This window comes from Miniopterus natalensis, chromosome 20 (genome assembly GCF_054644295.1).
Source record: "Miniopterus natalensis isolate mMinNat1 chromosome 20, mMinNat1.hap1, whole genome shotgun sequence".
In the NCBI taxonomy this organism is placed as follows: Eukaryota; Metazoa; Chordata; class Mammalia; order Chiroptera; family Miniopteridae; genus Miniopterus; species Miniopterus natalensis.
Window position 1 is genome coordinate 20,148,293 of NC_142100.1, and position 16,964 is coordinate 20,165,256.

Genomic DNA, 16,964 nt, shown 5'->3' on the forward strand with positions numbered 1-16,964 from the left:
GATAAAACTGAAAACTAGAAAGCAGCCAGGGAAAGAAGGGGCAGGGGCAGATATGCTCCATACACAGGAACAAAGATAAGGGTGGACATCCGATTTCTCATTGAAAATAGTGCGAGAAGACAGTGGAACATCAGCTTTAATGTACAGAAAGAAAAACTGTCAAAACAATTCTATGGCAAAATATCTTCCAAAAGTGGAGACAAGGTAAAGATGTTTTCAGACACACAAAACCTGGAAGAATTCATCACAACTGACTTGCACTACAAGAAATGTTAAAGGATGTACTTGAAGCAGATTAAAAATGGTATCAGTTGGAAATCTGGAGCTATACAAAGGAATGAAGATCAGGAAATGGTAATTACATTGATAAACATACAGGGTTTTTTCTTATCTAAAATTGTTTAAAAGATAATTGACTATATAAACAAAAATATATTGTGGAATTTATAGTGTAACATGCAAAATACATGGCAGTAATAGTACAAAGGTTGAGAGAGGAAAAATAAATATAACCACTGTAAGATTGATATACTGTACATGAAGTAGTATACTATAATTTGAAGGTAGACAGTGTGGCTCAGAAATGTATACTGTAAATTTTATAGCAGCTACTAAAATAAAAGAACAAAGAGTTATAGCTAATAAGACAACAAAGAAAATAAAACAATCATAAAAAATACTGTATTAATCCAAAAGAAGGCAGGTAAAGGGGACCCCCCCCCAAAGATAGGACAAATAGAAAAGAAATAGCAATATGATAATATGAAAACCTAATCATAGCAATAATCACATTAAATGAAATTGGCCTAAACACCCCCCAATTAAAAGGTAGGAATCATCAGATTGAATTAAAAAGCAAGATCCAATTACATGCTATTAGATATAAAGCCAGAAAAAAATACTTAAAATGAAAGATTAGGAAAAGACAATCTTGATTATACTCATCAAAAGAAAGCTGGAGTGGCTATATAAATATCAGACAAAGCAACTCTCAGAGCAAGGAATATTATTACAAAGAAGGTGGTTTAATAATGATAAAGGGATCAATTAAGCAACAGGATATAATTATTCTAAATGTTTATGAACCTATTAAAAGACCTTAAAATACATGAAGCAGCCCGCGTGGCTCAGCGGTTGAGCATCAGCCTAGGATCCAGGAGATCGCAGTTCAAATCCTGGTCAGGGCACATGCCCGGGTTCTGGGCACGATCCCCAGTTCACCTGCAGGAGGCAGCTAATCAGTGACAACTCTCTCATCATTGATGTTTCTATCTCTCCCTGTGCCTCTCCCTTCCTCTCTCTGAAATCAATAAAGATATATTTTAAAAATAAAATAAAAAATACATGAAGCAAAAGCTAATAGAACTGCAAAGAGAAATAAATCCACAAATGTAGTTGAAGATCACCCCCCACCCCACTGCCACCTTCAATAAGTAATAGAACAAATGGCTTGAACAAATCCAAGGTCACAAAGATTTACCCCCTATGTTTTCATCTAAGACTTCTATAGTTTCAGCTCTCAAATTATTAAAATTAAATGACATGCAGAATTCAGTACCTCAGTTGCACTCCCGCGTTTCAAGTGCTTATGTGGCTGATGTCTACCACATTGGTCAGTGTAGATACAGAACATTTCCGTCATCAAAGGAAGTTCTTTTGGACACACAAATACCCACAAATCCCTTCTTTAAAGGAACATATAAAATGAGCTAAACTCTTGATCAGGTAGTTTTCAAAGAAAGAAAGAAATGGGCAAGCTCATGTACATAAAATTGTTCAGAGTTTAAAGAAGTCTGCGTTAAAACAGAGATAGCATTTTTTCATCCCTCATATTTACAAACTTCCTTCAGGTCTTGACTCAGAGGTCACATTAATGAGGCCTTCCCTGCCCACCCTATTTAAAATTTCAAACCTAACGTCTCCATTTCCTGCACTTTCCCTTAGCTCTTACCATTAATATACCATATGTTTAACTTGTTTATTGTCAGTCTCTCCCCTCTTTCAATGTAAAGCCTGTTTTACTCACTATTTATTGTCCCTCCAGTACCTGGAACAGTCCCAGATATAGCAGAAACTCAGATATCTGTTGTTGAATAAAAGTTGACAAAGTATAGAGAAATAAGTACTGTCATATGCTGCTATCAGAGTAAATCGGTCCAGCCATTCTGGAAGTAGTTGTGTAGTATGTTAAAAAGTCTCAAAATTGTGCTTGACCTTTGATCCCACATTTTTCCCTCTAGGTATTTATCACATAAGGAAGTAATTAAGGATGTGCTGGAAGATTCAGCCACAGTGGAATGCTTTTAAAACTCTTGAACTCTGACATATGGGAAGGAATGTAGATTGTTTTTGAAATGTGGCAAGAACTGTTTTGCAGAGTTGGTCAGGAGACCTTCCTTTCTCTCCTGATACCTTAGCATTTTAAAATACTGTTTTGTTACTGACTTTTTTAAACCTACTTCTTTCTTAAGCAAAACTAAAACTTACCTATACACTTTTTCCCACAGGTCCCTTAATATGGACTTTGAAAATCAAGATAAAGAGAAAGACAGTAACAGTTCTTCTGGGTCTTTCAATGGCAACAGCAGCAATAATAGTAAGGCATTTATGTCAATTATCTTTCATACATGCAGTTTTAATTTGATTCTTTCTATAACCCCACTTAATTAACTGGGTTCAAGATTTATGTTAGGTATAACAAAATCTAATCTGTATGGTAATAATTTGTTAAATTATGTTTTGAATCTAAACTATTGATTTCTTGTGTACTGCTTTTAACTCATGCCTAAAAGCTGGCTGCTGAGGTTCTTTATCGTCTTAAAGATAAGCAAGATAGATCAATAGCTGCCTGTTTATGACTACATTTAAATATTTTGTTGAGGCTGGTCATTTTGTAGGTGTTGATCATAAATTCATTCAGTGACAGAGACAGCTACTTGAAGTACTTGTAAAACTAAGTACTGTGACTATCTTTTCTGATATTTAAGATTTTATAAGAATATTTGTTTTTAAAAAACACACAGAAGTGTGCTATATGGCAAATGTTCAGCAGCATTATTCATAATAGCCAAAAAGTAGAAACAACTCAGATCCTTAAGTTAATGAATGGATAAACAAAATGTGGTCTATCTATACATGGAATGCTATTCAGCACTGAAAAGAATGAAGTACATGCTACAACAAAGATGAATCTCAAAACATTGTGTTAAGTAAAAAAAAAACAGACAAAAGCCCGGGCCCGTGTTCCCAGTGGTTAGAGCAGTGGCCCTCACACCAAAGGGCCTTCGATTTAATTCCCAGTCAAGGGCACATACCTGGGTTGCAGGTTTGATTCCCACCCAAGTTGGGGCTTATGCAGGAGGCAGCCAGTTGCTGTGTCTTTCTCACATAGCTGTTTCTCTCCTTCCCTTCCTCCCTCCAAAACAATCAACGGAAAAAATATCCTTGGGTGAGGATTAACCAAAAAAAGCAGCAGCCGGGCAGGGAAGACTGTATATTGTATGAGTACATTTATATGAAAGTTCCAGAAGGCAAATGCAGAGACATAGTAAGTAGGTCAGTGGTGGCCTGGGCGGAGGGACGGGAAGAATTAAGTATAACTGGCATGAGGGCATCTTTGAGGTGGTGAAAATGTTCTAAAACTAGATTATGGTGATGGCTTCACACTTGGTACATTTACCACAAAACAATTATTTAATCACACACTTAAAACAGGTGAATTTTATAAATTGTACCTCAGTATAGTTATAGAAAACTGATAATGCTTATTGTAAAAAGAATTGAATTAGAAATAAAGAGGATTGGTTTGATAACATTGAGAGATTGGTATTGGATACCTACCATGCACTCAGCATTCTGTTAGATATATTGAAGGATGCAAAAGTATAAGAGCTGGTCCCCAAGCTATCTCATGGGCAGTGAGGCCAAAATAGTTTCCAAGGTGTTAATAAAATGCTCAGACAGACCTAGCAAATACCGCTTCCCTATACCTATACCTAGAGCAAGTACTTTTGGCTCTTAGCATAGCCTCAGAATCATTCTGAACAGGCATTTACTATCAGTAAATCAGAGTAAGCACTAGAGATGAAGTCATTTTGACATTTATGTACAAAGAGTGTAAAGAGAAAGGCAAGTAAGGGAGAGCAACAGTGGGCCAGGTAAATTTACCAGGAGGAATTTTTAAATGTTGGTTGATGATTACAACCCTTTGTGTTTATTTATGTTCATCCTGGTCGCATATTTTATTTACAGTCTTAATTAAGAGAGGCTCTTACTAATATTTTTTATAAAGATCATATGAAAATTTCTTAAATTTATTAGGGTAACATTGGTTAATAACTAATGAGTTTCAGGGGTCCAGTTCTATGACACATCTTCGGTATATTGCATTGTGCGCTCGCCACCATGTATTTGACCCCTTTCCTCTCCTCTCCCCTCCACTCTTCCCCCCTGGTAACCACCATACTGTTGTCTGTGTCTAGGAGTTAGCTTGCTGCTTTCTGTTTTATGTCCCACATGTGGGTGAAATGATACGGTTCTTGTCTTTTCCTGCCTGACTTACTTCACTTGGCATGTACTCTCAGGATCTAGCCATGTCGCAGATGGCAGTAGTTAGTCCTTCCTTACGCCTGTATGTTGGTGCGCGTCTTTACCCAGTCCTCGTTTCCGTGTATCGGCTACTGTGAATAATAATACTCCAGTGAGCGTAGGGTGCATATATCTTTAGAAATACGTGTTTTCAGATTCTACAGACAGATACCCAGAAGAGGGGTTGCTGGGGCATATGGTAGCTCTGTTCTTCATTTTGGAGGAGCCTCTGGACTGTTCCCATAGTGGCTGCACCGTCTACATTGCCACCAGCCGTGAAGGAGGCTCCTTTTTCTCCGCATCCTCTCCAGCACTCACTATTTCTTCTCTTACTGATAACAGCCATTCTGACAGGTGTGAGGTGGGATCTCATTGTGGTTTTGACTTGCGTTTCCCTTGTAACTAGTGAAGTTGAGCGTCTTTTCATATCTCAGTTGGTTATCTTTATGCCTTCCTTGGGAAAAGCATCTGTCCAGGTCCTCTGCACTTTTTTTTTCATTTTTATTGATTTCAGAGAGAGGAAGGGAGGGTGGGGAGAGAGAGATAGAAACATAATGATGTATTCGTCATTGATTGGCTGCCTCCTGCATGCCCCCTGCTGGGGATCGAGCCCGAAACCCGGGCATGTGCCCTGACCGGGAATCAAACCTCGACCTCCTGGATCCTAGGTCAATGCTCAACCCCTGAGCCACGCCAGCCAGGCTGCACATATTTTAATTGGAGTTTGCTTTGTTTTATTGAGTTCTTTATATATTTTGAATATTGTAGGTATCATTTGCAAGTATCTTCTTCCATTTGGTTGGTTGCCTTTTTGTTTTGTTGATGGTTTCTTTTGCTGGGCATAAGCCTTTTAGTTTGATGTAGTGCCATTCATTTATGTTTGCCTTTACTCCCCTTGCCTTTGGGGTCAAATTCACAAAAACCTCTCTGAGACTAAGGTTCATAAGTTTAGTGCCTATGTTTTCTATGTATTTTATTTTGGGTCTTATATTCAAGTCTTTAATCCATTTTGAGTTAATTTTTATGTTATGGTGTCAGATAGCAGTCTAGTTTTTTTATTTTGCATGAGGCTTTCCTTTCTCTGTTGTATGTTTTTGGCTCCTTTGTCAAAAATTAGTTGCCCGTGGTATGTGTGGCTTTATTTCTGGGCTGTCCATTCTGTTCCATTGGTCTGTGTGTCAAAAGACCCCAAATAGCCAAAGCAACCCAGAGAAAAAAGAACAAAACCAGAAGTATCATACTTGCTGACTTCACATTATTCTAGAAAGCTACAGTAATCAAAACAGTATGGTATTGACAAAAAAATAGACACACAGCTAATGAAAATTTCTTTTTTAGTTCCTCATGCACTTACAGCTCGGCAGGGTTAATTTGGAAGTAGATCACACATAAGATAAAATGAGTAATTTTTTCTTTTCACTCAGTGGTTGTCATATTTACCTTTTCCACCAAATATCCTATTAATGTTTCTCAACACTAAATGCAAAATAAAATTTTGTGTGGAGTTTTTAGCTGGGGCTACTAATCCCCCGAGATTTCAGTTTAATTAATCTGGTGCTGGGCCTGGGCATTGTCATTTTTTTTAAACTCCCCCAGGTGATTCTGATGATGAGTCAAGAACAGAGAGCCACTGTGCTAAATCCTATTTGTTCCTTAAAAATGTTCTCATAAAATAATTTTTCTGATTTGCTGTTTTCAGATGTTTTGTTCTCTCCGTTTCCCCACCCCCAAAGTCAGTCCTCAACTATTAGCATCAGTGGGGAAGAGGGAGCATGTGTACAATAAACCCGAAGATGATAAATAATTTTAGTCAGTGGGTTTAAACTACCTCTTTTACCAAACCTATATACAAGACCCCAAATATACTCAAATTAACAAATCTGGATTTTTACTACCTTTGAATGTTCTTGATCTCGTTTGTTTTTGTTCTTGGCACCCTGTCATCCAGATGGTTAGCACTTCAACAAGTATTTTTTGAGCAGCTACTTTAATGAAGGCACTCTGAGGAGAGCAAGGAATTCATAATCCCATTGGGAAAGAAAGATTTAGGGGGTCGAGATAATCTGTCTTATCTGCTAATCCCTAGGACTGTCTGCATTCTAATATGTTAATGTATCTAAAGTACATGGCACAGTGCACATTAATATGTCCCTTTCTCTTTTTCAGGTATCCAAACTATTGACTCTACCCAGGCCCTGTTCCTCCCAATTGGAGCATCTGTCTCTCTCCTAGTTATGTTCTTCTTCTTTGACTCAGTTCAAGTAGTTTTTACAATATGTACAGCAGGTAAATTAATTTCTCTCCCTATTCTTTGCATTAACCTAAAAGGAAATGTGTTCACCTTGTTTTATTATCATTCAAAAGTTATGATTTATAGACTATTCCACTCATCAAGCTTTTCTTCCTCAGTCTGGCTTTTCCTCCCCTCACCCCTCCTTGAACCTTTTGACGCACATATCAGTTCAAACCTACCAACATAATCTGAACAAAAGGCCAGGGAGCTTTATGACACCAGAGCAGGATCACTTTGGCTGTGGCTCCTGGTCTGGTAGGTTTCTAGAAAGTCCAGTTTGGCAGACTCATCATTGGCAATCCTTACTGATGATTCCACAGCTAGAAACATTGATGTCTAATTAAGGGAATTCCACTGACAGCGCTCTGATGAGTTTTTAAGCTGAGCACTGATGAAAATGTGTAATACATGAACAGAATGCTAGACTTGTTAGGAGATAATCCCCTGGGCCGCTGTGTATCTTTCCTTGTTGAGAGGGAAGATAAGGAGGAAACCTACCTGCGCTTCCGCCACCGCATGGCAGGTCCTGTTCATTGTTTTTTAAGAGATGGGTTATGTGTGCAATGGGAAAGGAAGATACTTTTCTTCTCTGGTTAATTTGATTCTATCCACTTGTCGAGAAAAGTATTCTGGGAAATGATTAAGTTTCCATAAGTCATGCCTTTTTTTAATAATGTGAAAAACCCACACACAACAAAATGTAACCCTACGTTTTCTCTGCAGTTCTTGCAACGATAGCCTTTGCTTTCCTCCTGCTCCCGATGTGCCAGTATTTAACAAGACCTTGCTCGCCTCAGAACAAGTAAGGAGCTGGGAGTTCCCTCAAAAGCATAAACTTGTGTGTTTCTTTCACACTTGTTAGCATTATTAGGAGTCTGAATTTTTTTTTTTAATTTTTACTGGTTGATTTGAGGCAGATCGATTTGTTGTTCCACTTATGCATCATTGGTTGCTTCTTGGATGTGCCCTGACTGGGGATCAAACGTGCAACCTTTGCGTATCGGGACGACACTACCTGGCCAGGGCTGAGTCTAAATTTCTTGTACTGACTGGAGTTCACACATGCTAGGAAACTGGGAAGTGAGATGTTTGATTTTTAAAACTAGAAGACAGTAGTACTTTCTTTTGCACCTTTTTCCCCCCCAGTAAATTTCAGAGAAGGAGTTGCCCTGAGGAAACAGTAGGAAATGGAGGACATTGTGCATTTTATTTTATTTTTTAAAATATATCTTTATTGATTTCAGAGAGAGGAAGGGAGAGGGAAACATCAATGATGAGAGAGTCGTCATTGATCGGCTGCTTCCTGCATTCTCCTGACTGGGGATCGAACCTGCAACCCGGGCATGTGCCCTGACCAGGAATCGAACCTTGATCTCCTGGATCCTAGTTCGATGCTCAACCACTGAGCCACGCCTGGCTGGGCTGCACCTTTTCATAGTAGAGGAAATATAAACAAATCCTAGGAAGTCAGAGTCATTGTAATACGCTTCCTGCTTAGCTTATTGAAAGATGAGAATTTTCCTTTTAAAGCAGTGCTTTCTTTCTTTTACTGATGAGTTAATGGAATATGAAAATAGTTGTTGACTCATACATTCTTTGCCTTTTATCTTTGGTGACCTAGAATCACTTAGGTTTAATCCCAATGTTCGAAACACCTTAACTCCTAAAGCTCTTGCTCCGTGGAAACAAAAGTCTGTTGCTAATGGAGATGGTGTATGCACTTAGGAAACCATCATGTGGGGGCAGCTGATATTCCCAGGAATTAGTGATAACCAAATAGATTTACTATAAGTATTTATTCATCTTTGCTAAATGAATTGAATTATTAACTTTCCTCAGTGTTTTCCTCATAAGAATAGAATTTCCACTGTACTTAGAATCTCCAAAGATTGATATTGTCACTTTAAACTTCTAAACACCCATGTTGATAATTTGGGATAAAAAGTACATTATCAATTGGGTTCAGAAATATAATTCTCTGAGCTCTCTGTAATTTGCTCCAAAGAGGTTTGGGTATGTTTCATATCTGGGTATCTAGATACTTGCCTACTACTCTAATCTGGCCCTGATGAACTCTGATTATGAACCACCAAAAGAGAGTTTGGTTATTGAATAGAATGTGTCACGTGTTTTCCAGGATTTCCTTTGGTTGCTGTGGGCGCTTCACTGCTGCTGAGCTGCTGTCGTTCTCTCTGTCTGTCATGCTCGTCCTCATCTGGGTTCTCACTGGCCATTGGCTTCTCATGGATGGTGAGTAACTACCATGTGACAGGTTAAAATTCTGATATAGTTTATAGATACTTAAATTTGTCCCCTCTTGCTCTGCTGTGTTTTAGTCATACTACTTTTGATTACCATGAATATTAGGTATCTGAAGATGGTGTTATGTATCATTGAGTTTTTTATTTTTACCCGCCTTTTAAGGATTTTTTTAATAAGAGCTTTTTTTGAGATATAATTCACATACAATTTACGTAAAGTGTACAATTCGTTGGTTTTTAGTACACTCAGAGTTGTACAAACATCACTACATCAGTTTTAGTGCATGCATTTTTATCACCTCGCCTCTAAAACACAAACCTATTAGCAGTCATGTCCCCCCACCCAGGCCTGGTCACCCACTAATCTACTTTGTCTCTGAATTTACCTCTCCTGGACAGTTCAAAACCAAGGATGTTCTGCTCATGTTCACATTGGTAGAATTTAACAAAAAGGATTTTAAACTGTATTTTCCCCCCTGTAATCTGGAATCAATAACATAGTCTTAATAAAGAAGGAATTTTAAACCTTAAAGGAAACTAAAATCTTACCCTTCTGTTTCAAGAGATTTTTTTCTCTCTTTAAGTTACTTTAACAAGTGCAAGGATTTGAACTTTATATATACCAAATTAGTGAAAAAACTCTAAGAAGCTGCATATTATTAGGAAACAAACCATTGAGTGGATTGCAAGCTCTGTAAAATTATATTTAAACCACAGACGTTATTTTAATGAAAAGTGATAACTACAGAAAAAGCACTTTTTAAAAAAACATGCAAAACATATGATATACTTATTTTTAAATATATTTCTTGCTTAGGATAAAATTACAGTGATGGAGAAAAATCAGTGGTTATGTGGGGAGGAGGGTTTGATTGTAAGAAATAACAGGGATTTTAGTGGGGTGATACAGCTGTTCCATACAGAGTGTGGTGGTGGCTCCACAGATCTGTTAGAATTCATAGGACTATACATCTAAGGAACGAGCAGGCCCCGTAAAATCACTGGTGCACAGCTTTAGTCTTATTTTAGCATCATACGTTGCCTTATAAAAAACATTTACTGTGATCATTTGCTTCAGTACTTGAGTGCCCACTGTGCATATAAGCATTCTGAAGTACAGTGTTTAAAATGTTCAGGTGGCTGACAGAACTGCTAAATTTTCCAAATCAAGTATCAGTGCTGTCAGTAGTCTTAGGAACTAGTATTTGATAAAGAGTATGTTGAGAAACAGACATTACATCCAAAGCCACACAGGTTGCTTCCCAGCTTGTGGTGGAAGGCAATGCCTGTTCTACACATACTGGGTGTTGAGAGTGATGAAGCGGCAGGTATGTGTGTTTGACTTTCCCTAAGATTAACTCTTGGTTTCTGCAGCAGAATGATGGAACGAATAATAGCACAGATATAAATTGAGCACATTTAACCCCACCTACACAGATGTTATGTGACATGAGGCAATGAAAACTCCAGGTGCTATTTCTCAACTAGAGTAAATACATAAAGCAAGAATCACCTAGGCAGGACTAGTCTCCATGCACACTCAGAGTTCGTATGATGACAGATGGTACTTAAAGTTCCCTGGGTGCTCTGAGGGTCTCTAATCCCACTACTAACTTTCAGTGGCTCTGCTTTCATGAAACTCTTTATCATGTGTCCAGACACACGATATTATTTACAGGGTGTTTTTTTAAGTTTCCTAAGCTGCTGACCCAGAAAAGATCAGATCTCTCAAAACAGCAAGCAGTGTGTTCTTTATACTCTCATCTCTACCCTACCTGAGCATTGCATAGAACAGAAAAATACCTATTTACTAGTAATGTGTCAATAAAAAAAGGTTGGCATGATGGAAGATGACATTCTTTTCAAGATAAACTGATTTACACCACCATCTGAAACATTTTAGAGCAAGTCAGCCAAATTTTCACCATTGCACTTCTGCAGGTACAAGTGGGAATGTGCTTATTAGACTCGCTAAAGGAAAAACGGGAGAAGCAGCTCTTTGTAAGACGCTGAAGGGTGCATTCTGCTGCAGCGTTCTCCTCTAGACGATAGAGTTGATGGAAAACTGGCAGTAAGGGACAAACTGTGCCCAGTGACCATTGCCACTGTGAAGTGCACCTTATAATTGAAATTTGACTGCTCATGAGGCTCCCATAGGCCCTAACTGGCCCTAAATAGGAGCCTTTTGCATCATTTTCTATCATCATTGCTGTTTCCCAATATTTACTCGTCCAAAGATACCTTCTTCCTACCAGTTTGCACTGGTTAAACTACCCTTGTGAACAAGTACAGAGTTTTCCCTCAAAAGAAAGGAGAGCCTTTGAGCTTTTTGTTTTTCAGATTAGTGATTGATGTGTGTTTGACTTGTTTTCTGCTAATTATAGAAAATGTAGCTTTCTAGCTATGGTCTTTAACATTCTGAAATGTTTTTCTCTGACGTAGAAATTATCTTTCCAGACTTCTCTGCAGAATCAGAGGTCATCTTGTAGGAAGTGATTTGTTGGTAGAGTTATTTTAAATGAGTGTTTCTTAATTAAAGCCTATTCTTTGAAGTTAATTTAGAATTCATCATTTGTGGTTGTTTTAGGGCTAGGCATGAAGTATATTTTCAGGGTTATACTAAGGAGCATTAATATTAAGAAGGAACTTCAGTCTTCTTGAACTAAATCTAGAGCTCTTTTTTATCTACTTTGTTTCATCTGGTAAGTTAACCTTTTAAATTTGGGAGAGCTTTTAAGGATTTGACCAGTAGGTGGTGTGGTATGTTAGCTAAAAGCTGATGAACCTTGTGCACACATACCTAGTGTTCAAGGATCATTCAACCAGCTTCACAGTCTGCATCCTCGGACCAGTTCAGAGACTGGAAGAGTCTTGTCTTGCTCCAGCCCCTCACTCTACAGCACTTGCTACTAAGCTATGATTAGAAAATGTTTAGCCCGGCCGGGCATGGCTCAGCGGTTGAGCGTCGACCTGGGATCCAGGCGATCAGGGTTCGATTCCCGGTCAAGGCACATGCCCGAGTTGCCGGCTTGATCAGTGACTCTCTTATCATTGATACTCCTGTCTCTCTCTCCCCCTCTCCTTTCCTCTCTCTGAAATCAATAAAGATATATTTTAAAAAAGAAAAGAAAATGTTTCATGCCAGAAATCTAACAACTAGGTTTTTTGTTTTAAAATACTAGACTCTGGCGCCTAGTCCACATAGGGCTTAGCTATCTAGAAATCTTAGAAGCAAGACTGCTTAAGACCTTACATGTCACATAATCCTTTTCAAGAACATTTAAGCTCAGTTTGGTGTCACTGTCTTTGTCCTTGGCCTGCTGGTTGTGGAAGAGAAGGTGATGCAGAGATTATATCAATAATAAATTGAAAGTAATTATAGCTAAGTAGCTAAGATTAATAATTTACTTCCCTAACACCATAGCTTAATTTACATTTAACCAAAAGGCAAGTTTGTTCGTAAAGCTACTAGGGAGAGTCTCGCAGTTTCTCAAGTGTCATGGAGCAAGGGAAAGTTCTTCATTTTGGTTTGGAAAAGCCCTTAAGAGAAGGTAAGATTTTTCAGGGTTCCTTGAATGAAGGAATGAAGAAAGAGAGGCAAACTAGATGAGTAGTTGACTGTGTTTTGGGGATAAGATGTAGCTTGTGTGAGTACCTAGCTTTGGCAATGTTCATTTGGGTGTAGGAGTGATACTCATTCAAAAGACTTACATTAAGAACTTTCTCTGAGTGGTCCAAAGGGATGCTTTCTGCCTCTCAGACATGGGACTTCAAGTACAGTTGGGAGACTCGGTTGGTATGGAAACAGGTTATTTTTTGCTTAACTCGGAGAGGAGGAAGAGGGAGAGGATTGGGAGTGGAGGGGGAGTGGGGGAGGGAGAGGGAGAGGGACGGTGGCCCAGCCCTGTTCTGTGTAGTCGTGCTTGAGGGTGTGTGGCTTTATCTTAGACTTGATCCTGTCAGAGTAGGGAACCAAGTGACCCTAAAGCAGGAAATTGTGTGATGGCAGTAAAGAGTAAGGGGAGGGGGGAAGTGGGGCGAAGCAGACCAAGGTTTGCAGTAACAATAAGGATTAACACCCACAGTGGCTGCAAATTGAGCGTACATAAATGAAAGACTGCGATAAACTGAAAATGAATCCAGAGTTTCATGTTTGGAAGCTTAGGGATAGAATAACATTGTCTAGAGCAGTTTTCAAAATATGAAGTACCTGACTATTTTGTTTTTTTAAATGTATCTATTGATTTCAGAGAGAGGAAGGGAGAGAGAGAGAAACATCAATGATGAGTCATTGATCAGCTGCCTCCTGAACACCCCCAACTGGGGATCGAGCCTGCAACCCGGGCACGTGCCCTGACCGGGAATCTAACCATGATCTCCTGGATCCTAGGTCGGTGTTCAACCGCTGAGCCACGCCCGACTGGGCCGGTACCTGTTTAGTCAGGGGCACTGACCTCTTTTCCCTTAGATTGTCAAATTAAAAAATGACAACAGCCAACAACATAACAATAGCTGTCAGGTGTGAGTGAATCAAAATTATACCTATTTTTCTTAGCAGATTGGCAAAAAATATGTTTTTGGTGTGCTGCATAATCTTAGTAATTAGCTTATGTGTGCCATGAGGTGAAAAAATTTGAGATTGCTGGTTTAGAGTCATGAAAAATTCTGTCACTGAGCAGTTGTCTTGTCCATGTTTGACTTCAAGCTAAGTGGGTAGGATTAGCATAAGATGAGTGAAAGCAATGAGTGGATGCTTAGACCATAAGACCTGTAAAGTTTCCTGCTGGTTTAGGATTAATTGAATGGTATATTGAATAGAAAAGTTCTGGGATGGACCAGCCACCTGCATGTGTTAGAGGCATGTACATTTAACCTTGGGAGCCCGCCCTTTTGCTTGTCTGCCCAGTGGGTTTCCATACCCCTTTCAGTTATTATCAGTCAGTCCTCTGATCCCATTGCCCACACACTCCTCTTATCTACCTCACGTCTTCCTTTTTTCCTTCGTTCCCTTGATGCTTTGCACTCCTTGTACTCACCTGTAAGTTCCTGAACACATCACCTCTTGCTACCCTACACCACCACCCCAGCCAGCATTTCTACCCCAACATGTGTTTGATCTGTTCTCTGGTCATAGTTCCCATTCACCTGCCAGGCGTGTTAGAGACTCCAGGAATACTGATGGGAACCATGCCCTTGAGGACCTTACATTTTAGTTGTGAGGAGAGAGAATTTTTTAAAAGGATACATCATGTACCAGATTTTGAGAGGGGCAAGGATAGAGGAATGAATTGCTGAAACAGTGTCCCAGAGTGAATGAAAGGGGATGCCACATAGGGTGAGTTAACTTTAAGGAGCAAGGATGATGAATCTGCAGTAATGGGGGGAGGCAGGAAACTGAGGCCAGGAGGTCCAGAACTGAACTTGGAACTTTATCATGATAGAGAATCTCCTAGGCCTTACACAGTTGAGCACTATCTATAGTGCGATAAAAAGGATTTCCCCAATTACTAGCAGGTCAAAATGAGCTAAATTCTTAGACTGGAGCTGAGGGCATTTACAACTTTGTAAGGTTTATAAGCTGAGTAGCTGTGGGAAGGGGATGAGCCTGTACTGCACACTGTGCTGTCTCTTCCCCAGCCCTGGCCATGGGTCTCTGTGTCGCCATGATCGCCTTCGTCCGCCTACCCAGCCTCAAGGTCTCCTGCCTGCTTCTCTCAGGGCTCCTAATCTACGATGTCTTTTGGGTAAGTGTCATTTTCCTGAAGCTGCTGCTCTCCTTTGCATTTTATTGGAGTCTTAAGCACTGAAGTCTGGCTGGCCAGGGTACCTCCCATCTAAGACCACTCCCTCCAGTCCTGAACTGTATGTGTTAAAAGGTAAGGAGGCAGCTAGTTGAGCCTTTGTTTCTTGAGATGTGTTGCAATAGATAACCTGTGTGTGATCGTTAGGGTGGGAGAGGGAGTAGAAAGACAAGGTGCTATGCCTCAAAGCTCGCTTGATATCGAAGTGTTCTGAGACCCTGCTCTTAAGAACAAAGAGGGCTGGTGCTGAAATCAGGTCACTTCCAGCTCCTCTGTTAAAGGTGACTCTCCACTCGGCAGGTGTTTTTCTCCGCCTACATCTTCAATAGCAACGTCATGGTGAAGGTGGCCACCCAGCCGGCTGACAATCCTCTTGATGTTCTTTCCCGGAAGCTGCACTTGGGGCCCAATGTGGGGCGCGATGTTCCTCGCCTGTCTCTGCCTGGAAAACTGGTTTTCCCAAGGTAGGACTGACAGACATCCCGGGCCTCATGACAGTGAATACATGCCTTCCTCTTCCTTGATGCATCTTTGTCATCAACATTCTAATCCTAGACTGGAAAGGGTTTGTGAGTCAGCATCTCCATCTTACAAATGAGGAAGAGAATATTGACTTGACTTGCAAAGATTTATCACTAAGTGATACAGGTGCTGCTTTTTATTATTGATTAATGTTATCAAACAACCATATGTTACTACTGTTAACAGGAGATTCTGGATCTTTTTATGTCTAAGACATTTGTAAAAATATGTCAATGGGTAAATTATATAGTTCCTGGTAATACAGTCCTGGAAAAATTAATATGCTGCTTTAATCTCCTGTGTCTGGTAATAGGTACTTATTTGAAGTCTTAGCAGTGAATGTGTGACAAATAGTGACTTGCTTGACATTTCTAGAGATGGCAGTACTTAAGCAGATCACTTTTAGTCATCTACAAGGGGCTGGGTCAAAGACCTCTATTGGCAGTACTCTTGTGGTTTTTAATCTCTAAACTCTTAGAAACTAGTGTGCAACCAGTAGAGATTTCCATCTACCATTCAGATAAATTCTTTCACTTCTTAAAGAGCTGATAGATTTTGCATAGGAGGAAGAGACTAGGATTTTACAGTGTGGCATCCCTGACATGTGACACTGCCTTCCAGCTCCACTGGCAGTCATTTCTCTATGTTGGGCATTGGAGACATTGTGATGCCTGGACTCCTGTTGTGCTTTGTCCTTCGTTATGACAACTACAAAAAACAAGCCAGCGGTGACTCCTGTGGTGCCTCTGGACCTGCCAACATCTCTGGACGCATGCAGAAGGTCTCCTACTTTCACTGCACCCTCATTGGATACTTTGTAGGTAAGAGAGAACCAGAACCTGCATTTGGATCCCCTTTCTGGCTGTCCTCCTCCACCTGGAATTAAATCAGGTCTTCTAGCTGCAGACCCTGGATAGAAGGAGAGCAGTAACTGGTTGCTGTTACTAGACAACCACAAAGGAAAACACCCACGAGCCCATGAGGTGATAGATGCTGACTGTACTGGCCAGGCCAGTTCCCTGTCTGAAGAGCATTGTAGTAAGAGTATGGTTTGGCCTCAAAGTCAAGAACACCTGCCACATAATGATCATGGGCCAGTCTATATGCTTAATTTAAAGTCTTCAGCTTGAGTTTAATGAATGTCATATGTATTTCCTACTTCCTACTTCATTAAACATATTTCCCTTCATTTGTTCTGTCACCTCGGATGCTTCCTAGGCTAGTTTTCCTCTAGCCAGCTCACTTATGGGCAGATGGGAAGAGACATTGTAAGTGGGCTAGGATAGGGGAAAGGAGCATCTCTTTTGCCTACAGCAGCACCTCACTAATTCCATTGCACTTTCATAGACATGAGTTTGTTTCATTCGAGAAACTCCAAGGGGGCAGAGCAAATGGTATTAAGCCATCAGACAAATGGAGGCTCCAAAAGATGAAATGCCTTAAACCAAGGTTACATAGCCTTGTAAGTAGCAGAGTTGAAACTTAAACCCAGGTCTTTTG

At 39.9% G+C, this 16,964-nt stretch overlaps 1 protein-coding gene across 3 annotated transcripts in view; it reads left to right on the top strand.

Moving 5' to 3' along the window:
* Window positions 1-16,964, top strand: part of SPPL3 (signal peptide peptidase like 3) — a 60,425-nt gene that overhangs the window by 38,677 nt on the left and 4,784 nt on the right. For 2 of the 3 annotated variants that reach the window (XM_087828492.1, XM_087828494.1), the window contains exons 3-9: window positions 2,508-2,596; window positions 6,754-6,873; window positions 7,604-7,682; window positions 9,018-9,130; window positions 14,779-14,885; window positions 15,243-15,406; window positions 16,086-16,285. In XM_087828492.1, coding sequence (XP_087684618.1) covers window positions 2,508-2,596; window positions 6,754-6,873; window positions 7,604-7,682; window positions 9,018-9,130; window positions 14,779-14,885; window positions 15,243-15,406; window positions 16,086-16,285 — 872 coding nt within the window. The remainder of the gene's footprint in view (window positions 1-2,507; window positions 2,597-6,753; window positions 6,874-7,603; window positions 7,683-9,017; window positions 9,131-14,778; window positions 14,886-15,242; window positions 15,407-16,085; window positions 16,286-16,964) is intronic. The other variant, XM_087828493.1, reaches the window with a different exon arrangement.